General features: G+C 44.2%; 1 protein-coding gene and 1 non-coding gene across 2 annotated transcripts in view; one reads left to right on the plus strand and one right to left on the minus strand.

The window, feature by feature from the left end:
• Positions 1 to 25,438, minus strand: part of ARHGAP31 (Rho GTPase activating protein 31) — a 114,311-nt gene that overhangs the window by 12,033 nt on the left and 76,840 nt on the right. Inside the window, exons 4-10 of the mRNA XM_030328881.1 lie at positions 21,297 to 21,379; positions 20,241 to 20,348; positions 18,957 to 19,099; positions 14,221 to 14,422; positions 12,049 to 12,173; positions 5,250 to 5,312; positions 2,371 to 2,946 (exon numbers count right to left, since the gene is read on the minus strand). Of these exons, the coding sequence (XP_030184741.1) occupies positions 2,371 to 2,946; positions 5,250 to 5,312; positions 12,049 to 12,173; positions 14,221 to 14,422; positions 18,957 to 19,099; positions 20,241 to 20,348; positions 21,297 to 21,379 (1,300 nt within the window). The remainder of the gene's footprint in view (positions 1 to 2,370; positions 2,947 to 5,249; positions 5,313 to 12,048; positions 12,174 to 14,220; positions 14,423 to 18,956; positions 19,100 to 20,240; positions 20,349 to 21,296; positions 21,380 to 25,438) is intronic.
• On the plus strand, positions 15,317 to 15,458 carry LOC115524369. Its single transcript, XR_003972071.1, has one exon. It is a non-coding gene; the product is annotated as a small nucleolar RNA SNORA42/SNORA80 family (small nucleolar RNA).

Here is a 25,438-nt window from a genome sequence, read left to right on the forward strand (position 1 = left end):
ATTTATCTTTGAGACAGAGAGAGACAGAGCATGAATGGGGGAGGGTCAGAGAGAGAGGGAGACACAGAATCCGAAACAGGCTCCAGGCTCTGAGCAGTCAGCACAGAGCCCGACGCGGGGCTCGAACCCAAGGACTGCGAGATCACGACCTGAGCCGAAGTCAGACGCTTAACCGACTGAGCCACCCAGGCGCCCCTAAGCCCTGGTCTTAAACAGACCAGAGGGAGTGGAGAGGGAGGCAGACCCCAAGTTTGACCTCTGCTACTTGCATGAAGAAGGTCCTATCTCATTGTATAAGGCTGTTTTCACAGTGCAGGATAAAGACTAAATACCCAGGACAGTAACCAATCACACAAAAGCCTTTGGAAACACTTTCTCTTCAAAGGCTTCACTTCCTCTTCTAACCCTCACCCTGCTCGATCCACACCAACCCACCACCCGGAGCATTCCCCAAACAAGGCATCACTTGATGCACCTGAGCTTCCGCTCATCTCGTGCCCCATGTCCTGAAGGGAATGGGAGGAGAAAAGGACGAATTTACTGAAGATCTTCTGTGAGCCAGACTGTAAATAAGCATTTTATGAACATTCTCCCATTGAGACTTCACCCCAGCCCTTGAGATACCAATCACCCCTGGCTCAGAGATATCAACCATTGTCCACTGTCACACTGCCAAAAAGTGCTGAAGCTAGGATGCGAATTGGCCCAGTTGAAGTCCAAAACCTACACACTTCCTACAATATTCAGCTGCCTCTCAGCCCAGAATATCCTCCCCATCTTTTCTGGGTGGAGAAAGCCTAACCATTTAGGTTAGGTTAGAAGGCCCAGCCCAAATGTCACCTCTTCTGGGAAGCCTTCCTGGAATTCTCCTGAGTGGACTGCCTCTTCCTGATGCCCTTGAAATCCTTCCTGAACACATCTTTCATTACGTTTCAGGGACCTAAGCCCTCCCTCATTCAAAAAGCCCAAGGAGGGTCTCCTGCTACTTCTACAGGCTGACCTGTGCGGCATTTCGGTACAGTTTAATTTCTCTCCCTAGTTCGTGAGCCTGCTGGGTCAAGGGAACATGTTTTAACAATTTTTGTAACTCCACAGTCCATTATAAACATGTGAAGGAGCATGGTGGAGTGTTTTAAAACCTGGATTAAAATCCTGGTTTTTCCGTTTCTGTGCTATGGCTCATTTGGCAAGTTAACTGAATCCTCTCTAAGCAAATGGGGATAATAGTAACTACCTCTACCTCACAGAGTTGTTGTGAGGAGAATGAAGATAATGCATGTAGAACACTTAGGACAGTGCCTGATACCATAACAGTTGTTCAAAAAAGGTTAGCTAATATTAATAATGAAAATATTCTTTTTAAAGATGTTTATTTATTTATTTTGAGAGAGAGAGAGAGAGAGAGAGCAAGTGGAGAAGGGGCAGAGAGAGGGGGAGAAAGAGAATCCCAAGCAGGTTCTGTGCTGCCAACTCAGAGCCTGATGTGGGGCTCAATCCCATGACCCTGGGATCATAACCCGAGCTGAAATCAAGAGTTGGACAATCAACCTACTGAGCTATCCAGGCACCTCAATAATAAAAACATTCTTAATCCACAAGGAGCATTGGTTGGTTTGTCTGTCAGTCATCCTCTCCTTTGAGGTTCTCCCTACTTCCATTTTATGTGGCTCACAGTTGGCTGTTCATCATAGAACCCCCTCCTAACTCCAAATATGGTTCAGAGACTCACCCTTAGCCAATTATAGGACCCTAATTGCTTGGCAACCATAACTAGTCCACGGTTGAGCATGTGACCCAAGCAGGACCAATCAGAGTCTTCCCCACATTTGACATATGGAAATTGGGAGCAAGATGTTCTTTCTCATCGCTAGGGTTGCTAGCCATGTTCTCTGCAGATATGAGGTAGAAATGAGGGATGGGTGGATGGAGAGAGGTTGAGTCTAGAAGAATTGAATCCCTAATTCTAGCTTTTGAGCTAGAATTCCATTCTTTGAGCTTCTCCCCCTACCTTCTCACTATGTGAGTGAATAAAATAATAGGCATTATTTACTGAGTATTTACTATGTATTAGACACTGTTCTGAGAGCCTTACATGTATTAACTAACTTAATATTCACAGCAAATGTATGAAGAAGATAGGATTATGAACATCATTCCCTTTTTACAGATCAAGAAGTTGAGGCATACAGCTGAGCTGCTAAAGACCATACAGTGAAATGGCTGAGACTGGACTTGCACTTGGGCAATCTGGCTCCACAGCCCATGGTCTTAACCACTTCACCATATTGTCTTGCAAACTCTGTTCAAGCAAGTTTAAGGCTAGCTTTTTACCTCTTGCAATGAAAAGAAACCCTTTCTTCCCTGCTTTACCTGTAGAAGTCTCAGCGCCCAGTGGCTTGTCGTCTTCAGGCCAACCTCCACTCTCTGAGCCCTGGAAAGAAAACTCTTCCAGGCTGGAAAGTGACTGGAGCTCTTTTGGGGGTGTTCTGCACGGGGTGCTGTTAGTGCTGATGACAGCCGACACACGGAGCGGCACGGACACGGCGAAGGGCTCAGAGATGTTCAGGGCCTTGCGCTGGTGACGGGGTGAGGGCTCCATCTGGAAGAGACTGCTGGTGAAGACAGATTTGCTGGGGTTGTCGTTTGATGTGTAGAACATACCCAGCATCTTCGGGGCTGTTTGCTCGCTCTCGGGATCCTCGATGGGCCGGAACACCTTCAGCTGCTCAGGTGGGGGCCGGGCCTGAGCACTCTCGAGTTGGCTTCGGTCACTGCTCACGTCAAAGCCCCCCTCTGCCCCTGCCGGCATCCCCTCCTGGCCCCACTCGCCCTCCTGCTTGCTGAGGTCACAGGAGCTGCCAGGGCTGGTCGAATGCAATTTTGCCGCTGGAATGAAAAATCCACCAGTGGTGACTGTTCGATTAAAATTTCCTTTGGTTTCTTTCCCTGGTGAAAAAGCAAACAGACACATGGTCAGCAGCCGGGGCAGACATACGCCTACACAGCCTTCCAATAAGGGAAGGTATACAACACCTGAATATTGGAAAGGCATCGTGTTCTAGTAAGGGCCTAGCCCTCCTAATAAAGACAGGTGGATACATTTGGTTGACAAGAGAGTAAGCTTCCTCTCATGTGCACAGAATGTTGGCACGATGCCCTGACAGGACCATTTGCTGTCATCAGATGCATCTGTTTTAAACTTTGCAGGTAGAGCGGTTTCCCCAAGACGGCCACTGCTAAGGTTGCTAAACAGAACAGTCATCCACCAAGCAGTAAATGTAGATCTTGAAAAAGAAAAAAGACAGATGGGAGATGGCAGAATGATGTTTTCTCAAAAGGAAGGAGAAGACAAAAAGGGCAAACTAACAGAATTTTGTTTTATTTTAAAACTCGAAAACGTATTGTTTTAAGCCTCCTCTGGCAGATGGACCCAAACAGGGGTTTGACTTCCCAGCAAGGAGACAAATGCTGTTGTTCTCAGCTAGACCTTTCTCCCTTTTCCCAGGCTTCCTCCTGCTGATTCAGGGGATGAGAAACTAGAAATGTAAATTAATGAAAAGTTAGAAAGCCCAGTTGTGAGGAGCAAGTTCCCAACCGACTTAAAAGTGAAAGTAAAGAAGAGAAAAATCTGTATGGGAAATAAACCGCAAGATAACAAGTGAGTTGTCTGGGATCGGGAAAATGATTCCCAGCAGGCTAAGGGCTGTGCTGGACATCTTATGTAACGTGAGGTTTGAATGTTCTGTAGGGGAAGTGTAATGACCTCCTTTAACACATGAGGAAAGTGAGACTCAGAGGGGCAGATACCTGCCCAATGCTCATCCAAATGAGGACCTACATTTTGAAATATTAAATTCTGTGGCGCAGGGCAAGACCTGCCTCAAAAGTTTTCCAAACCAAAGCAAACGGATGACTAGAAAGGTGAGACAATGCTAAAAGGATCGTGTCAGCTTAAAAAGAGTTCACTGTTGGGGCGCCTGGGTGGCGCAGTCGGTTAAGCGTCCGACTTCAGCCAGGTCACGATCTCGCGGTCCGTGAGTTCGAGCCCCGCGTCGGGCTCTGGGCTGATGGCTCAGAGCCTGGAGCCTGTTTCCGATTCTGTGTCTCCCTCTCTCTCTCTGCCCCTCCCCCGTTCATGCTCTGTCTCTCTCTGTCCCAAAAAAAAAAATAAATAAAAACGTTGAAAAAAAAAAATTAAAAAAAAAAAAAAAAGAGTTCACTGTTGGGGTGCCTGGGTGGCTCAGTCGGTTAAGCATCTGACTTTGGCTCAGGTCATAATCTCCCAGTTTGTGGGTTCAAGCCCCACTCTGAGCTCTGTGCTGACAGCTCAGAGCCTGGAGACTGCTTCAGATTCTGTGTCTCCCTCTCTCTCTCTCTGCTCTTCCCCTGCTTGTCCTCTATCTCTCTCAAAAATAAACATAAAAAAAAAGTTCACTATTTTACACATTTACAGTTATTTTTAAAAGGTTGTTCTAAAGACTTTCTGCATTGTTTCAGGCTGCCTCATTTATCAAAGAGCAAAATGTTTTGTATTAAAGGAATTGGAAAGTCATGGGATAAACGGGGGAAGCCCTGTGCCTCGCAACTTGTAGCAGGGGTTGTTGGCTGCTTAAGAAAAAAAAAAAAACAGGAGAGAGAGGTGCAGGGAGGTCAGCCCTTAAGACCAATGTGGTGAGATGCCACTTTGGTGGGATGTCACCTTGCATGCAACCCTCCACACATCTACTCCACCAAAGGATGACCAGCTACGTGCCAGGCTGGTGCCCATCACTGTTTACTGATAAGTGAATGAATGAATCTAACCAACTCAAAATCATGACCTGAGAGCCTATGGGAGCACATAAATTCAAGACACATAAGTATATAGTAACTAAACCATGAAGTAAAAACCAGTGTTCGGCTCTTCTTTATGCCCAAGGGGGAAGACTCGTCTGTCTTGATTCTCAGGAGTTGCCCTTCTACCTGATTGAGATTTGAGTGTAAAATGGCTGTCATCTCCAGCTATGGTTAGAGGAAGGCTGGAGGAACAGGATGGCCCTTTAGGCCAAGACCTGTAGTGTAATGGCAGGGATTAATGCAGCGGCTGTGTGAACCCCTTGGGTTCAGGGTTCAGGGCAGATTTGGGACTAGGGGATGTGCATGATTGCGATGAGATGAGCAGGCAGGTAGCTCATGAAGGCAAGTCTGGTGTGGGAGCTTCTGTCTCCCAGTAGTAATCCCCAGTTCCAAAGGTAGTTGTGAGATCTCACCTTCCACAGGCACTGAGCACAATGAGTCCATGCTTTTAGCTGGTCGGATAGTAGCCTTTTCCACTAAAGACAAAAGAAAAAATATCCCTGATGAATGCATATTGAGGGGAAACGTTCAGAACAATAGGTCAGGTTGTACATACACGAGAGAACTTTCTTCAGGAAAGTTTTTCCAAGTACCTATAATTCTCCCCTTTAGAAAACATTCCTCATTCCACCCTAGATGCTCCTACTTTCATGATTGGACTGAGCTTATAAAAACAGGGCATTCATAGATCAACATTTTACTAACATTTTACAAGCACAGGTAAATTACAATTTTGTCAAATAGCTGTTAGCAAGTGAGGAGCCTTGAACCCAATTTTATTATACCAAGATTCATCCATGGCATAGAATCCATGGGGCTCCCGGCCACCCCTTCTATCTAGCAGGTGGGAGAGCAGGATTCTTGGCTGCAGCCCATCTGACAGCACCCAGGAATTGGGTACAGCAAGTGAGAGGGCCTAAGGGACTGAAGTCCCATTTCTCCCCCATGCAGGTCTGCTCCTGCCCTCTGTAGACTGGTTGCTTCTCCAAATGATCTCACCCACCAACCTCACCCTGGAGCAGACCCAGACCAAACCAACCTTTTCTGAGCACTTACTATGTGCCTGGTGTCCTCTGTGCATCTTTGTAAGCCACCTAGGCAGATTTGGGGAAGAGTGTAGCTTAAAGAAGTAAACACTTATTCCAGGGACAGGATTAGGCACTTCAAAATGTCATCTCTTCTCAGGGAGCTGAACTGGTTGAAAGATAGCTCCTCCCAGCAGGCTTTGTAGGAGGGGAAAGAGGGCATTCTGGGAGCTGAGTGGGAGCCCTAGGACTTGTGGCTGTAAGGTAACTCTGGGTTCAGACAGATCTGGCTTTGAATCCCAACTCTGACACTTTGGGCCATGTGAACTCAGATATGTGGCTGACCTTTTCTCTAAGCTTCAGTTTCCTCACATGTAAAATGAGGAAAAATAGAGTTGTCATGAGAAATGCATGAGCCGTGCATTTAAATAATCAGGTTGTACTAACCCAGAACACAGTCAATGCTCGACAAACAATAACCCTTGTTGCTGTTGTTCTTCAGGATAAACCAGGGCTCAGCAGCAGGAAAGACTCAGGAGATGGTCTGGAAGAAGCACTCAGTGTTGGCCCCAACTCAGACTGAGCTGTTTCAGCCCTCTTTTAAAGTTCCCCCATTTTCCTCCTTGCCCCAAACCCTGCTGCCTCTGAGAGGCTCTGAATTAGCCCCTTGGCCTCCCTGCTTGGGGCGTCTCTCTGCCTGGGGCCCGGAGAGAGAGGACAGAGCCATCTTCACTCAAACCCTTGGAAACAGCAAGACTGCCTTCAACCTCCTTACTTCTACTAGTAGGGCTAGATCTCTTGTCCTTTCAAGATCTGCTATTTTCACAAGTTTACAAACTAACTTACTACCCTAAGACTGCCTAGCCAGTGTCCCTTCCTTTGAGACAAGCTTTTGCCTTTGTTTTCCAGAGGTTGCATTTCTGGACTTCTTCTGGCTTCCATGCGATAGCCTTTAAAGCCAGTGACCAGATGACACTAAGTGTCATGGAGGATGGACAACAGTTGTCTCTGCACAGCCACCAGTGTTCACTTTTTCATGTTGGACTCTCTTTCTGATGATGCAGCTCCTTGTGGCCTTGGTGGCCACAGCAGCTGATTTTGGGAACAGTCCTCAAGGATTCCCTGGCTCCATTTCTGGATAGTAACTAAGCACTCAGGACTCCTTGGCCTGTGTCTATATTTAGATTACAATATTAGATATTAGATATACAATATACAATATACAATATACAATATTGGATATTAGATATATCTAGATTATCTAATATAGATATCTAGATATATCTAATATATTTAGATTATATTTTTCTGTCTCGGACCTTGTCTGGGCCTCATGGAGGTACATCTGCCAGTTTTCTGGCAGCTTTGGGGTCCTCGAGTCCCCTCTTTTAGATGATCCCTATGGCTTTCGGATTTCCCTGCTCAAAGGCATTCACTTTGGAGAGTTCCTTGGACTCTCCCTGTTGGATAACACAAATTCCAGTACATAAGTGACTGGGAGACCCCAATGTGATGCATCTTCATTTGCTCAATACCCCATTTTTTCTTATCCTTCATTTCTTATTTCTGTTCAACTTTCTAAATATAGGTTAACATCCCTTCATCTACCCCCTTCCAAAAAAATCCCCAATGCTGTACATGGTGAATCAATTTTTAAAAGTCCCTTAGTTGATGGAATTTATAAAAGATTTTTAAAAATCTTTTTAAAATCATATTTAAATATGTGGGTGGCTCAGTCGGCTGAGCATCTGACTCTTGATTTCGGCTCAGGTCATGATCTCACGATTTCTGAATTCAAGCCCTGTGTTGGGCTCTGTGCTGACAGTGCAGAGTCTACTTGGGATTCTCTGTCACCCTTTCTCTCTGCCCCACGCCTCCCCAGTCATGCACTTTCTGTCTCTCTCTATCTCTCTCTGTCTCAAAAATAAATAAACATTTTTAAAAGAAATTTTAAAAATAATTTAAGCATATTAATCCACTGATGGACTTTTTTCACATGCATATTTCAACAAATAGTGAGTCTATGAGTCACTTAACAGAGACCACCCTGGTGGATATGACCATAATCTGCCCCCACCCCCAGTCTTTAGTTGTGAGGGTTCCAGTGGTCACTGAGGCAATAGTCAAAGTCAGAGAGCCACTTGTATTGGCACTGTTGGCTCTTTAATTTCACCTCTGCATCCCATCAAAATTCAGCCATTCTAGTGATCTATCCCTGATTTGTTTGTTCATGTGGTCTTAGACCAGTAGCTTTCAAGCCTGGTTGCATTTCAAAATCACCCGAGGGACTTTCTAAAAATGACCAGTACTCTGGTTTCCCAACAGATCTCTTGAGGCAAAGCTGCCATGGGTGTGAGTCTCTGAGGACAGCCAGGCTTAGACCCCCTGGCCAGGGACACCCTGTGAATTCCGAGCGTTGACCAACCTTTGATCCAGCACCTCGAGCTCCTTCCTTTTGAAAACCACAGGGTAGAAATCTTCCCAAGTCAAGGTCAAGGCAAATCATTCATTTCACTTTTGCTCATTTGTTTTGCTCTATTGTTTTTGACCTTTTGCTCCTTGGTAAACTTCTTTCATTACATCATTGATTCTGTAACTGAAATTCTCTCTTTGATGTGCTTAAGCAAATCTCTTTATTATTAGATCAGGAGTTTCTTGCCAAAACTCCCCTCAAATTCTCCTTAGAGAATCTTAATTTCTGATTTGTATCTGATCCACGATACCTGTGGCAATCTGCCCTCTTCACCTGAGATATCTTTCCATTTGGAGAAAGACATGTTTCCCCATATAGTGAATGTTGTAGGTGCCTACCCAGAACCAATTTCCCTTCCTCCTTCTCACAGAGCTCTTGTACGTTTTGGGTGCATCTGACTGTAATCCCATTCCTCATGCCAGTGATTGGTTTAGGAAGCCATGGCTAAGCCTATCAGCAGAGGGCACTCCCTTGGCCATAGGGATTGATCCATATGACTCAGGTGAAGGCAACTGAGATGGGGTTGGGGTGTTCTGATGGGGGATTGCTGGAAAAGAAGGGTCCCTGCTTTTAGGAGCAAGCCACCAGAAGTGATGTCTTTTCTCCTTCTGGACATAGTGACAGTCAAAGGTAAAGCCTACAAGTACTATAGCCACTTTGTTGCAGCAAAGAAGCCAGTCTGGGGATGAAGCTGACCTACTTGGGAGGGCACAGCTGAGGAAAACATAAGGGAGTGGAGACAGAGCCACTAAACCACTCTGAAGCCTTCCCTACGTCTGGGTGTCCAATTACAAAACCCAGGAGTTCCCTCATTGAGTTGGCCAATTGAGTTGGATGTGCAATTGTTTCCAGCCTAAATCATTCTAACTGCTGTCTATCCCCTGTGGCATCCCTTGTTACTCCAGGAGGCAAATGTGAAGATTTCTAACATCTGTGCTTGGCATACAGTTATCACTGGGCTCAAGGGAAGTCCTTAAAAGTATTTCTTCTCATTTTTCCTATAAGCATTAATTCCTCCCCCCCAAATCTTTATTATTAAAAACTTCAAACATTCACAAAATTTGGAGATCTCTAAACCTACCACCCAGGTTGACATTTGCCATATATTTGCTTTCTCTATATTGCCATGTATTTCTATATCTGTATCTACCTAGTCACTTATATTTCGCTGAATCATATGCAAATGAGTTTCAGTGTTTTGATATTTCATCTTTAAATACTTTAACTTTAGCATATGCCTCCTAAGAACCATTAATCTGAAACCATTAATATGAAAATTTACAATTCCTTAACATCGTCTAATAATTTATCTGTCCCCCAAATTATCTTCTGTAGTCCTTTTTTTCAAAGGATCCAATCGAGGTTTGCTCATTACATTTGTACATTTAGTTTTTACAATTCATTTTCATAACTACTTCCCTCATTTTTTTAAAAAAATCAGACTTTCAATCTATCACACTAAAGGTCATTGTGGCAGATTTCTTTGGATTTCCCTTTCTGACACAGTATTCAGCTGGATTGGTTACATTCCCCATTGTACAGTGATTCCCTCATTTCTTTATTTTTTTAAGTTTATTTATTTATTTAGTTAGTGAGAGAGAGAGAGAGAGAGAGAGAGAGAGAGGGAACACGAGTGGGGGAGGGGCAGAGAAATGGAGAGACAGAATCCCAGCAGAATCGGAGCCATCAGTGCAGATCCTACATAGGGCTCAAACTCACAAACTGTGAGATCATGACCTAAGCCGAGATCAACAATTGGATGCTTGGATGCCTAACCTACTGAGCCACCCAGGCACCCCTGATTCCCTCAGTTCTTTCCTATATCAATTCCTATTCATTATTCAGATATAATTCCCACAAGGCAACACTGTCATTTAAAATTTATAACCCTGGCATGAGTCAGAGGGGAGAAGGGACAGATCTTCCTTATAGTACATTTCAATTAATAAATGTAGACAGAGTGATGGAAACAGAAAATGACCATTTGGCAAACACCACAGTAATAACTGTTGTAATAACAGTAATTTTGCATGCAAGAATCATTGATGGATGCTGAAATTCAGGAATGAAAGTATGATGAGAAACAGGATATTTGCATTGTCTCAAAATATCTCCTACAACCTACTTGTTCATTGGAAAGGAAAAAATAGTAACAAAATTTTGTAGATGGTACTTTAACCAAGCGATCAAAGTTAACATCACTAGCAATAAGATATTGACATCATATGCCTCCTGACATGACCCGCTGAGACAGGCACAACATTCACAACCTCAACTGAATCATGAGGAAATATCAGACAAATCCAGCCTGAGGTGGTATATTCTACAAAATAAATGGCTGTACTCTTCCAAAGTGTCATGGTCAGAAACACTGAGAAAAATGTCCTAGACTGGAGGCAATTAAGGAGGCATGGCAACTGAATGCAACATGCATTCCTGGACCCCAAAAAGGACATTAGTTGGACGGCTGGTCAATTATGAATAAGGTCTGTAAATTATTTAGTAGGATTATATTGATGTTAATTTTCTGGCTTGGCTCATTATATTATGGTTAACATCAGAAGCAGCTGCATAAAGGGTACAAGGGTTCTCTGTCTACTATTTCTGCAACTTTTTTGTAAATCTAAAATTATTTTTTTTTTAAAAAGACTGCCTAGTTAATTTTTATGTTTCAGGTCTAGTGAGGTTGACATGGCCAAACCAAAGACCTAAGAAGCAGAGCTAGGAAAAAATTATATATACACATACATATCTATGATGAATACTTATTTATAAAATAGACAACATATATTGATCTCTGTCCCTAGTTTAGGAGCACAGGGCTGCTAAAACCCTTGTAACTCCCTGGGTCATAGGAGTGTCTTTTGTTTTAATGAGGGCACTCTGGATGGGTTCCTGGATGGCTCCTGGATGAGGGCTGGTCACCAGAAAGACCAAGCCATGATTAGAAGCTTGGAACTTTCAGCCCTGCCCCTCATTCTCTTGAGAGGAGAGAAGGGCTGAAAATGGAATTAATGATCAAATATGCCTATGTGATGAAGCTTCCATAAATTCCCAATTTTACGGGGTTCAGAGAGTCTCCAGATGGGCAAACACATCCACGCCAGTGGGGTGATGCACCCCAACTCTATGGAGGAGACAGACACTCCTGTGCTCAGGACTCTCCCAGACCTCACCTTATGTATCTCTTCAACTGGCTGTTCATCTGTATCCTTTATCATACCCTTTAATAAACTGGTCAATGTAATGAAGTGTTTCCCTGAGTTCTGCGAGCCACTCTAGCAAATGAATCAAATCAAGGAGGGGGTCTTTCGAACCTCCAATCTATAGCAGTAAGTCAGAAGCACAGCAGACAATCTAGGCTTGTAACTGGCACCTGAAGTGTGAGAATGTGCGGGGTGGGAGGCAGTCTTGTGGGACTGAGCCCTTAACCTGTGGGATCTGATGCTGTCTCTGGATAGACAGTGTCAGAATTGAGTTACATTGTAGGACACACAGTTGGTGTAGCAGAAAATTGCTTGTTGTGAGGAAAAACCTCCACACATTTGGTGACCAGAAGTGTCAGAAGTGAAGTGCTGTGTGGGTAGTGAGGAGACACACGGGAGGGGAACAGTAGGGTAGAACTGGGGTTTTCCCTATGCAGGAGATAAGACTCAACTGAGTTTTTCTAAGACAATATATATCTCATAAAACATAACTGCTATTGATTCTTACCTGAGAGCCTCTGCCCTCTCACAAATACACTCCCATTTCTACTCAGCTTTGATTTGGAGTCTGATCCAGAACGTCCCAGGTTAAATATTGATTTCCATTTCTTTGATTTACTGGAGAGCTTTCTTCTAAAAGAGCCAAGCCATAAGACAGCATTAGTTTGGTAACTGGTCATTTCAGTGGGACCTTTAAATTGAGAAGGAATAGCCCAGTCATGTTCTGACATTTCAGGAAATCCCTCTCTAAAATCCAGTCTAAGCCTGAGTCTGGCCCTGTCTGGGGATGCCCTGGATGACCAAGCTAGGCTTTCATGTTCCCCAGGGGAAGGGGCAAAGGTGTGCTATAAAGGCAGGGGCGAGGGCAGACAGAGGCAGGGATGCATCGGAGACTCAGAGGTCACAAGCAAGCACACAGTTCTGGGGATTCTGGTAAGCAGTGCAGTCCTGGGTTTTCAAAGACACCTATTTTTTTTGCAGGAGTAAACATTAAAGACCACAGAGCTCAGTGCTGCACTTGGGCCATACTGCTAGGTCATCCACAGGTGAGGAAAGAGCTGGTGAAGACTTCTGCAGACGGTAAAGGGGGTGAAGGAGAAAGTGACTTGGAAAAGAGACTGGCCTGTGAGAGTTAGAGGCTGCCAGGTGTAGTCAAAGATCACTGCAGAGAAAGGCAGAGGGTAATTAGTGTGTCTCTGGCTTCACTCATTTCCCTGATGCCTCTCACCAGGCTGCCTCAAGAAGGCATGAAAAGGAGAGGTCTAGACTGGGTCTGGAGAGCCTGATGCCACCAGAGGTCACCACAGAGACTTTGCCCTGCTCTGGTTTGCCCAACTATCAGATTTCAAAAAGTTTCCTGATGAAACCCTACAACTTGTGGGTTCCACAAAGGACCCTTTCTCCATAAGGTTCTCATAGAACATCCAGATGTCAAGCGCAATATGTTTTTACAATCAATCAGAGATAGATCTGCAGCACTTGGTGGTTTCTTTTGGATCTGGCCTAGTTTTTTTTTCAAGCACTTGGTCTAGGATGTATCTTATAGGGTCACATACCTTGGGGTATGGTGTGCCCCTTAAGTAGTTAAGGCACAGAGGAAATGCACTTGAGGGTCCTTCTGAGGTACTCTTCTTCCTGATCCCTGGGTGGAAGTCTTATTTTCCAGGGATTTAGGGAGCAAATACTGGGGCTTGGTCCAGACAGAGCATGATCAATGCATTTTAGGAAATGGAAGGGTTTCTTGCCAGGTGAGTTCTAGGTGTACCATTCCCATAACATGCATTGTGAGAAGTGCCCCTACTGCTGTGTAATATGGTAGCACTTTCTCCCTCCCCAATGGGAAGCAGCCCCGCCATCTTGGGGATGACACTGACAAGAAGTCTGAGGTGTCTATTTTCACGCCTCTTTCTACTGACCAAACATTGAGAATGACCATCTCCAGTGAAAGTTTGCCTTTCAGCCCCTCCACCTATTGTCTGCCTAAAGTTTAGAACTCCTGCTTCATTCACTGCCTCCTATTTATAGTGGGGTGTGAAGGGGAGAGGGGAGGAGGGATGTGTGGAGACCAGGGTTACAACAGAGGAAGCAATGAAGAAAGAAAATATCCTATGAATAAAAATGATATTCAGTTTGGTTTGGGAGGGCAAGGAGGGTTCTGACAGGCATGGAAGAAGGAACAGAAGCCAGGAATATGTGTCCCCAGGTGCTGCATGCCCAGAGCTCTCAGTCTAGAGTGGCATTATTTGTTAGCTTATCCTCCATTCATCTCTATAGTTTTTATAATGTCACCTGGAGGTGAAGGATGGGGGCAGGGGGTCAAGTTTTTTATTTTAGCAAACTTCCTTCTGAAAATATCAAGGCTGTTTTATCTAAACTAAGGAGTAAGGGATTTCAGCCATGATCCTTGACCCCTATGAGCCCCATCCCTGTCATGGTACTTAAGGATGTCTGGTGGGAGAGCAGGTCTTGATAACTTAGGGACAGTGAGTGAAGACATCAATCACTGGTGAAAAAGAGCTGTGGAGACAGCTCCCTTTTCTTCCTCTGGAATGTTCCATTACATCCCAACCCAGCCAGTACCCCCAACCCATGCTGCCACTGTAGCTCTGAGACTATATAACTTCCTCCTCTATCCCCCTCCACCCAGACGTTTCCCAGAATTTAAGAGAATGCTGCTTACTTGTTGTCTGGTAACTCAAGAACTGTGTGGAAGAGGGTGCCCATGGAAGGAGGGACAATTTCAGGCAAGCTATTCTCCCTCCTTTCTTTCCGAGCAGGATGGTTAGTAGCCAGGCTCCGAGCCTGAGCTTCCTCCAGGCTCACCAGCTTCATGGGCAAGGAGAGGGCTGGCAAGGTCAGGCTCTTCATGATTGGCGGGTTTTCTATACAGAAAAGACAAGTCCTCAGTTATGGAAGGAGTCCTGTGCATCAGGTCTAGCCAGATTTCCCATCCACAGCCCCTCCATTCCTGACTTCCTGGCAGGGGGCTTCTGGAGTTTTGGGGGATTTAGGGCAGAGGCTGTACATAGGAAACTAACAACCTCATGGCCAGACAGCCAGCTGGCACACAGGGCTTCAGGAGGTAACCTATATTTCTTGCATTTTTCAGAGAGGGACCATTCATTCATTCATTCATGCGACAAACATTTATTGAACACTTGCTGCCTAGTACTCTGGCCAGGTGGGAATTTTATGTCCAACCATAGAGGTAGCCTTGCTCAGCTAGAACAAGGCAGGAGACTGTTCCTGCTCTCTGCAGCTGTACAACACACACTCCAAGGCAATTTAACGTGGGAGCCTATACTTTCCCTAGATCACTAAGGTTTATTTATATCTCTGCAGTAAAAAGGTATTTTATAGCCTATATTATTCCCTAAAAGATAGGTGGCTTTTTACTCACTACTCAGTGGTCTTAAGTGCATGCAAGCTAATCTTTTCTTTCTGTGTTTTGTTTGTTTTTGGTTTGGTGTTTTTTGGTTTTTTGTTTTTTAAGAAATGGAAGTCATAATGAGAGATCGACGGTGTCCAGAGTCATCTCTTTTCCCCAAGTCATTGGTTCTCAACTTGGGGCAATTTTGCCATTCCCACCCCACTTCCCCAGGGACATTTGGCAATGTCTAAAAACATTTTTGGTTGCCATAAGCAACCAAAGTGTAAGAGTACTACACTACAAAGTGTAAGTGTAGGAGTACTACTGGCATCTAGTGGGTAGAGGCCAAGGATGGCATCCTACAGTGCACAGCACAGCCCCACAACAAGAACTCTCCAGCACCAGTGCATGGTGATGCACTGACGGCAGGCCCTTATCTGTGGGCCTCTCATAGTGTACACATGCCAGAGGAGTGTGAAACCCCAAACCATTGCCCAGCCTCCTCACTGGTGGCCTGGCCTGTGAGCACTGAAGGGTGCTGTCTAATGTGGGAACAAAAAAAAAAAAAAAAAAAAAAAAAAAAAAAAAAGGAAAACAAACAAACATAAAACAAACAAAGAACTATCCAGCACCAATTGTCAACAGTGCCAAGATTGAGAAATTTTGGTCTAAGTAAAAAAAGCAGAGATCTAAGTTGGCCTCTATTTAGCCTTTGGCAACCCTGCCAGTTTTCTATAACTTCAGAAGGTGTGAAGAGACTCAAAGATAACTTGCACCAACTGAAACTAAGCAATCTTTTTTGGTATAAGACTCACATAATTTTCAGAAAGCACCTTGACAGCACTCTTTCTCATTGCAGAACATGACCCTCTCTGAGTGGAGGGAAATAAAACCACTGATAAAGGGCCTTGTAGAAAACAGAGTGTGTGACACTGGGGTTTTCCCAGGCAGGAGAGCATGGCAGTCATTCAGCGGGGCTTCAAGTAAGTAAATCCATGAGCCCAAAAACTTTTCAGTAAAGTTTCCAACTTTAACCATTTTCCAACTTAATCCAAAGGAGGTTAAAATATTTGAATTTTATATGCTCTCAATATTTGCTTTCTAGATTATTTCTGATTTGTTAATTACTTATTTGCTTAAAAAATGAAATCACTCCAGGAGCAACTGGATCAACGGGAAGAACCCACACTGCAGGGCCAGGAGACCTCAGTTGGTTTAGTAACCACTCTCTCCCTAGTTTCAGGCTGCAGTGTTCTAAGGCCTACTCATTGTCTCTGCTTAGATGTTTAACAGGCATCTCTAACCTCACATTTCATAACAAAGCTTGTAATTTCTGCTCTTCACCTCTAAACTGGTACCCCTACTATCATTGCCAAGTCAGTAAGTGGCACCATGGACCATCCAGCTGTGTAAGCTGAAACCTGGAGTAGTTATTTTTCATTCATGCCTTTCTTTGATGCACCACCTCCTCCTACATCAAGTCAATAAGCAAGTCTGAAAACTCTACCTTCAAAATGTACTTTGAATCCAGCCACCTTCCTTCTTTCCATTGCTAACATGCTAGTCCAGGCCACCATGATTGCCCATCTGATTTCTGCCATTGCTTCTTAACTGGTCTCTCTGCTTCCAGACTTGCTGCTTTTCAGTCTCTCCTTCACACAGCAATCGGAATGCTCAGACCCTGCACTCCCTGCTCAAAATCCTCAAATGCTTTCCCATGGCACTGAGAACAAACGAAACTCCTAGCTTGACCTACAAGGACCTTCCATCTGTTTTCCCTGTCCTGTTTGCCCACTGACCCAGTGGGCTACAAAAATATGCAGTAAAAAATTTTAAATGTATACTCCCATTATAAACTACACATTTATACTACTGTATTAGTGTTACATATAACAGAAAATATACAAATACAAAATCATAGAAATTACAAAGTATCCAATATAAAGAAATGAGAAAGAAATTCTAATGGTTTCTTCCAACACCTGTAGTTCAGTATCTTGGTCTTTGGTGTCCCCTAGGGTGGGGCACCCCACTTTGGAGACCACATTGGCTCTAGTCACACTGACCTATTTTTCTGTACTACTATGAGCCCCTTTCCACTTCAGAGCTTTTAGACTCTCTGTCCTTTGTGTTTGGAACATTCATCCCACAGATCCTCACATGACTGGTTCCTTTTGTCATAAGGTCTCAGTTCAAAGATCACCTCCTCAGAGATCATAAGTCCCCAGTAATTTATTGGTTGATTCAAAAGGATGGATGAATGAATGAATGGATGAATGCATATTCTCACCTACCTTCAAAAAGGATTTATATAGCTTACAATAATGGGAGATTTAAAGTAAAGATGAAGGAAACATTAGCCACTCCTAAGAATATAACCAAGAGAATTGGAAACATGTGTTCGCACAAAAACTTGTACATAAATGTTCACGGCAGCATTATTCATAATAACCAAAAAGTGGAAACAACCCAAATGGCCTCAACTGATGAATGGATAAACAAAATGTATATGCATACAGTGGGATATATATTATTCATCCTTAAAAAGGGATGAAATACTGATACATGCAAAAATATGGAAGAACCTTAGAGAACATATGCTAAGTGAAAGAAGTCAGTTACAAAAGACCACATGTTGTATGACTCCATTTATATAAAATGTCCAGAAGAGGCAAATCCCTAGAAATAGAAAGTAGATTCATGGTCGCCAGGGTCTCGGGGGAGAGCAAAATGTGCAGAGACTGCTTAATGTGTATGGGGTTTCTTTTTGGAGTGATGCAATGTTCTGAAATTAGATGGTGGTGACAGTTGCACAATTCTGTGAATACACTAAAAACCACTGAATTGTATACTTTAAAATGATTAAAATTGTGAATTTTATGCTATGTGAATTTTATCTCAATAAAAAAATTTTTTTTAAGAAAGGTTTATAAACCACATAGAGGACAGGGTGGGGATGGGAACAATTATACCAGGAATTAAAATTTGATGTTAACTGCCATTGATTATTCTGATGGTTATACTTGTTTTCTCCAAATACATTAGCTGAACTAGCAAAGAATGCTTTAATCAGCTAACACAAATATTTTGCAGATAGGGTTCTCATATACCACGGATTCTCCAAGTGTGGCCCTGACCAGCAGCAGCACCATCACCTGAAAACTCACTACAAGTACAAATTCTCAGCAGCATTCCAGACATACTGAATCAGAAATTCTGGGGATGAGGTCCAGTAAACTGTGCTTTAACAGCCCCTCCCTCCAGGTGATCGTGATGTATGCTAATGTTGGAAAACTCACACAAGTGGTGGTCACAGGCTTCTTGATCTAGATTTTTTAGTTTTACAAATTTGGCTCACAGGAGCTCAAGCAACATAAACCAATTCATCCCTAGGGTTCATTATGTCATTAGGAAATCATATTCTTGCATCTTATCACACCCAGCCTAAAATAGCTGTCTTTTTCGCCAACATAGCTACAGAGATCGATGCTAACTACTCTGCCTACGCATGCCCACAAGTACACACTCAGTTTTGTAAGCCTAGTGCCTGGTGCAGGGAAGAATAAAGTAAGCACTCAATAAATGCTTATGAAGGGAACACATTCTGAATATACACACGAGTATGAACATGCTGCCTCTTAACTCAAAAACTCCAAGATGAAGGCAGAAGTATCTTCCAAAATACCACATTGAAATTAAATTTGAAATAGAATAGTTAAAAGGGAGGAATGTTGCCTGTAGATAATAGCCCAAAGGGTTTAATAACTAACTAAAACCAATGGGAGATCCAGTGCTGCATGCTGCATTCATGGGATAGGCCAGGTATGCAGCTGACCAGAAACACGCTACAGCCACCCACAGACACATCTTGCTGCACGCAGACAAATGTACATGCATGCACGAACCCCAGACACTGACGCACAGAGCAGTCAGCACACATACACAGCCAACACTTGGAGCTAGAAGCTTAACTTATTATTGGGTCCCATGACTAAGGCAAGGAAGAAGGATGGCCTGGTGGCGAGTCTGCCAGACGGAGCCGTTACCATTGTTCTCCAAAGACCCAGGAGTGCCGTTGTTAAAGATTTGATCCACATGATTCAGTATGAACTCAATCACCACCTGCTGGACCCGAACTGCAAGGAAAGCAGCATCTCCATTGCAACCAGTGGCTTCGATCTCTTTGGACCTAAACAATGGACGAAAGACACTCAGTGAGTGAGTCTGCCCCATAACTGAAAGCAAGTAAGGGGAGCCAGTGGGCCTTTTGTACAAGCCCCATCTCCTAAATGTATATGCTTTGTTCATCTCTAGATTATTTTAACTACGTAAGACCTATTAAAAGGACTCTACAAAGTCTGTAAGGCCTAACACAATGAACAAACTTATTTAAAAAAAATTTTTTTAATGTTTATTTATTTTTGAGAGAGAGAGAGAGAGAGAGAAAGAGAGAGCAGGGGAGGGGTAGAGAGAGAGAGGGAGTCACAGAATCTCAAGCAGGCTCTGAGCTGTCAACACAGAGCCCGACACAGGGCTCCAACCCATGAACCATGAGATCATGACGTGAGCCGAAGTTGGGATGCTTTACTGACTGAGCCATCCAGGCACTCCATGAACAAATTTAAAAACAGTTACCATGTATACCATGTATCATACATTGTTAGACTATAAACACTGTATTACTGAATATGCAGGAATATATTTTTTTCTTCACAGGATCTCCTTCCACCCCCATCCAATTGTGCTATGGGGCAGGTCATCATTTATGAAGCCACATGAAGCTGTGACCCCACCAAAACCAACAAAAGCCAATAAGCCCCAAAGACAAGAAAGGCCTTTTCAAGAAATTATAATATACAGACCCTTAACTTTAGCCACATCCTGATTATAGCTAGAAAACGCCTTTGGAACCCAGAGTTTCCAGGTTAACAAGCAAAGAGCTCAGGCTGTGAAAATCACCTTTTTTTTTTTTTTTAAGTGTATTTATTTATTTTGAGAGAGACAGTGAGAGCAGGGGAGGGGCAGAGAGAGAGGGAGAGAGAGAGAATCCCAAGCAGGCCCTGCACTGTCAGTGCGGAGCCCTAGGAGGGGCTCGAGCCCACAAACTGTGAGATCATGGCCTGAGCCGAAAACCAAGAGTTGTATGCTTAACTGACTGAGCCACCCAGGCACCCCTAAAAACATCTTTAATTTACATGTGTTACACATGACCACTTAGCTACAGGTTTGTCTTCCAGTAGCTTCAGTGTTGAAGAATACGGTCTTCGTTTCAGTTGTTGGGCTGCCTTGAGCCCACTGGGGTGATGAGAAGGTGAGGTTGTGGTGGCTACCTGAGCAGGTTTGGTGCCCACACCAGGGCCAGGTTCCTGGCATGCATGTTGGTCTTGCTGCTGAAGGAGGCAATGTGGGCCAGGTGTCGAATCAGGTATTCCAAGGTCCTGTAATGGGTCATTTAAAAATTTTTTTTAACAAAATAAGAAACTTCAGTGCCTGTGCAAAGCCTGACAACTGGGTTTGGATTTAAGAGAGTCTAAATATTTCTATCTCATGAATTTTGGAGGAATATCAGGAAGGTAACAAGATTGATGGAAATAATTTTCTTCGTCCTAGGCATGCTGGCCGAAGGTGGAGAAGGGGAATGGTTTTGTCAGAAGTCAGCTCAGGCCCTTGGAGAGCCAGAGACAGACCCGGGAATCACAGCACCCAGAGCCCGAGAGATATCAGTGGCTCCCTTGGCTTCCTTTTACGCAGGTCACCATTGCCACCACACAATCTTGAAACCGGCTCTTATCTCTGCCCCTTCTGTAATTACTCCAGCTACAGGTAACTTGGTTCTTGTTAGAGAGCTGACCTCATGGGTGAATAACATCTGTTATTATAGGAAGTTCTTTCTTATCCCACATCAAAATCTGTCCCCTTGTAAAAGAGGCTCAGAGAACATTGGGAAAGGTGGTTAGATGAGGGGCTAAACGGTGAAAACAAAATGGAAGGGTGAGCTGATGTGAGGGGTGGTACTGCTGAGCAAATAGAGAGAGCAGTCCGCCAAAAGTTCAAAAGGTACAGCCAAACCCTATTTAAAAATCATCCTGGTTTCCATAGATTTGTGTATACTATGAATCTGGGTAAGAACCTAGGCTATCACAGCCAGTGAGGCTGGCTTGTATGGCCAGAACGACTTCCTGTGAGACTCTGAGGGCTGCCCCTTCCTGTCAGTGTCCCTGGTCAGGCACCAACTCACTCTGATAAAGCTGACCTGCTCATCCACCTCAAAATGCCGCAGGAAAGTCACTATCCGCTGAACTTTTTCCCTTTTATGATGTCAGCCTGCTTCTTTGGTATTACACCTCTTTGAGAGGCTGTGGGCTTCTTTTACCAAGGATTCTTACCTGTAATGGGATGGGGGAAGCTCCTGGATAACATTTTGGATTCGGGCCAGTTGGCCTTCTTCCGGGCAATGAGACACGGCCTCCTGTGAAGAAGAACATGAAGTAGGCGAGTGAGTGCTTGAGAGGGTGGCCACCCACCTGCGTCTGCTGGCCTTCTTTAGGTTTCTGGCACTCCAGCCTCCCAACTAGGTCTAGAGATCGTCTTTCTAAGAAGCATGCTTTCCTAGTAAAAACAAACAACTAAAATCTGACAGTTCGTGATGCGAAGTATCTAACAGTGAGTGCGAGTGGGGACATGTGGACTGTTTAGGTCTCTGTGTGTCCTCAGAATGTTGTTGGGTATCTGGTAAAGATGCAGAATGCTGGGTGTGTGGTGTGGCAGAGAGAGTGACAGAGATTCACACTGGGAGAAGGAAAGAGAGACGTGGAGATGACAGTGCGACTTGATGGTCTTGCCTGGACTTACTCTCTGGTTGTTTCCTGTGTGGGTATTTTGTTCTCCTGAGACAGGGAAACTGAAGGGACCTCATGAAAAAAGCTGAGTTTTTTTTTCTTTGTTCCTATTCCTGCTTCTGTTCTTGCTAGGACCTACACCCCCGCCTTACACATACCTTATAGAACAGGTAATGTATGTTCTCCTTGCAAAGGTCAAGGAGTTAATGATCTCTTTGGAGTCTTCCAGCATAAGAGATGACATCTAAAGAGTGACCAGGTGAGGTCATCACGACCATTTTCCAAGACCACTGACTCATCAAGGCCCCTGGCTCTAGGGCATAAGTGACTTACGGAGAACACCTAAACACCTATCTTTGTTCCTGGATTACTGAGAAGACACACGCACTAGACAACCATCCTCAACAAAAACCCAGGCCCCAAGCAAAGATGACATTCACTCTTCTTTCCTTTCTGAGTCTCTGTGATACTCTCTCCATATCTACACTATGTCTTCGATAAACTCTACTCTCACTTCCTTTCGTTGTGAGTTTGATTTCCACCCTGTGAGAAGCCGAGGACAACCTTGGCTGGTCCCGTGAGACCCCCTCTGGGTCCTTGGACCCAGCCATCCTGCATCATTCCTCTCGGCCCAGGGCCCTCAAGGAGAGGCAAGGGTATCAGTTAAGGCAGTGTGATCACAGGCTTGTTCAGAACTCCTGCACAATGTAGGCATCCCTGAGCAGATGCCCCTGTGCCTTGTCCTGAGAAACTGTTCTGCCTGTGCCCAGCCCCTTCCAGTACGGTGGCTGAGTGCTCAAGCATGGGAGCAGTAGCTAAGTGCAAGGTCAATGGTAATCACATCTTTCTTTTTTTACTGAGGTACACTTTACATACATTAAAAATGTACAAATCTTAAGCTAGAGCTCCATGAATTCATTCATATGCACATACCCATGTACCCCCACCTAGATCAAGATACACCTTAAAGGGGGCTCCTGAGCTTATGTCAATCTTATGACCCTGAATTCACAGGCGTATGTAACTTACATAGTCTTGTGTTTCCTCCCAGTGCTAGAAACTTGCTTTACATTTGTATATAATAAAAAGTAAAATCAGGAAATGCATTCTTTAATTTGATAAATATTGCCCCCTGTAATACAACCAAAAATAAGTTCCTAAGTGTGGTGTGGTTTTCTTATATCCTTCACCTCGATTCAGATTTTAGGTGTTATTTTGTGCTTGTGAATAAAGGCTGAAGTTCAAATGCTCAGTAGTGAGAAGTTTTAAGCACAGAAAAGTAGAAGGAAATTAACTTTACTGGGCACTTTCTGTTATGCCACGCCCTATTTGAGGTCACACTTGCTGGGTCTGTTCTGTTCTAAATTAGAGAAGAGTCCTAACTGGGGCCAGCCTGGACCTCCCAACTCCTTTACTTGTCTCCATTTTTTTCCCACAGAATTCACCACCATTACTTATACAATATAATGTACTTACTTATTAGGTTTATTGCTTATTGTCAGTCTCTCATGCTAGATATAAACTCTACAAGTGCAGGGATGTGATGAGTCCGTGTGCCTGGAGCAGGGCCTGGCACCCAGGAGGCACTCCCTCCATATTTATTGAACATCATGCCAGGGCTTTGTCAACCAAGTGGTTTCTTCCCCCCCTTCTTTTCTCTGCTCTCCCCTCTTAATTTAATTGAAATAAAACATACACAGAAACCAACTGTTTTAAAAGGCAATCAAAATTCTCTACATAGGAAAACTTGAGATTTTGTTTCCTGAGCATTGGTGGGAGAAATGAGGGTCCGGGAGGGTCACAGTCACAGGTGTCCCAATCTTCTGGTGGGTGTGCAAGCCTGAGAAGAGAGCCAGCATAAACACGATCTCTGTTGTAAACCTCAATTTTTGAGATAAGGAGGAGGTGGAGGGTGGGAACAAGAATAAGGCCTGGAGTAAGCACCTTGACATCTCTGCTCTTTCTGAGAAGTCATTTAGAAAGTAGATCTGTGGAGAAGACCCAGACTCCCAAGGCAGGGAGAACCTCATAAGGGAAGCCAAGGGAGAGAAGCTCCAGAGGAAGGAGGGACTGTGGAATGTAGTACGGGTCCTCCCACATTCTATCCTGCAAAGGAGGAGGGAGGGGTGGGAGGTCTCTTTTCCCCCCAGCAAACTTTGTAAAGTGCCCCCACCCTCCTAAACCTGTGTCTGGGGAATAAAGGTGCAGGTCAATTTAACAGCCCTCATGGAAAGTTTCTTTGATATTTTAGGAAGCTGTTAGTCATCTTTGTTCTGAGAGGCTGGGCGGGCCCATCCCCTGATGCCTGTAGGTCCCATTTGGGGTTCTTGTTTATTTCATTGTTCACAGCCTCTCCCCATCCCATTCAGAAGCCCTCTAGATCCTGTAGTTTCTCCTGGAGGGTCCAGTCCTTGAAAACTTGTTTTTAGCACTCTTTATGTTTCCCCAGTAGGTTGGCAGAACCTACCACTGGGAAATTGGGGAAGGGGAGTTAAAACTCTGCCTATGCCAATTTTTTGCCTGAAAGAGAATTTCACTCAACTTTTGCCAAGCTAATCTGGCTAGCAATTAAATCTTAAAAGATTTAAGGATGAATCTGCGACTATTTGCTCTCTTCCAATCAGTATCAAGAAGACTGCTTCTCTGCCCTTTGTGGACTCCGTCCAAGACTAGACTCTCTCCCTTCTGGTGGGCCCCTTGCTCCTGTTTTATCTGTTTACCCGAACACCACCAGTACCCTTACTTACAGCTCACGTCCTGCTACCTCGCAGCCCTGTCACCATGGTGGGCAAACAACCCGTGCCTATCCTTTCCAACTGTAATCCAACTGCAACTCAGTATTGCCCTTGATTTTCCATCAATTATTTAAAAATCATTAAAAAGCCATTTTTATTATCTTAAAATATTTTAAGCTATTAGACTCCAAAGTAATTCATGCAATGATTTTATTTTTAAAAATATTTTTAATGTTTATTCATTTTTGAGAGAGTGAGAGCGTGTGTGTGTGTGTGTGTGTGTGTGTGTGAGCAGGGGAGGGGCAGAGAGAGAAAGAGAGGGAGACACAGAATACTAAGCAGGCTGCAGGCTCTGAGCTGTCAGCACAGAGCCCAACTCGAGCTCAAGCTAAGGAACCTCGAGATCATGACCTGAGCAGAAGTCAGATGCTTACCTGACTGAGCCACCCAGGTGCCCGGATGCACATGATTTTAAAAATGAAAGCATTCAAATGAATATACAGAATAAAGTCTTCCTCCCAGGCACAGACCTTCAGAGGTTGTCTCCAGAGGCAACCAGTGTGTCCTTTCAGGCACTCGTTATTCCTTTCCATCTTTGTCACACATGTGGAACAAGCATGATTATGAAAGAGAACTTCAACTACCTCCGTCTGACCTCAGACTTTCAATTGATTTTCTTCTTTCCAGCTTATCTCTTAACTCAGGAAAAACACCCTGTGGGCAAAGCATCCCCTGATGGGGACAAAACTGCCCCTCAAGCAATAAGGACTGCCCTGAGTCAGCAAGATGGGAGTGACTGACCCCAGGACAAGGATCGGTTTGACCTTTACTACCTACGTGCCTGTACCCACCCACCTTTGCCCCACATTTTCCTTCTATAAACCTTGAAAGTATTCTCAGCACTTTGGAGACAGTCTTTGAGCCACGAGCTGCTGTCTTCCCAGTGTCGGCCTC

This window comes from Lynx canadensis, chromosome C2 (genome assembly GCF_007474595.2).
Source record: "Lynx canadensis isolate LIC74 chromosome C2, mLynCan4.pri.v2, whole genome shotgun sequence".
Classification (NCBI taxonomy): Eukaryota; Metazoa; Chordata; class Mammalia; order Carnivora; family Felidae; genus Lynx; species Lynx canadensis.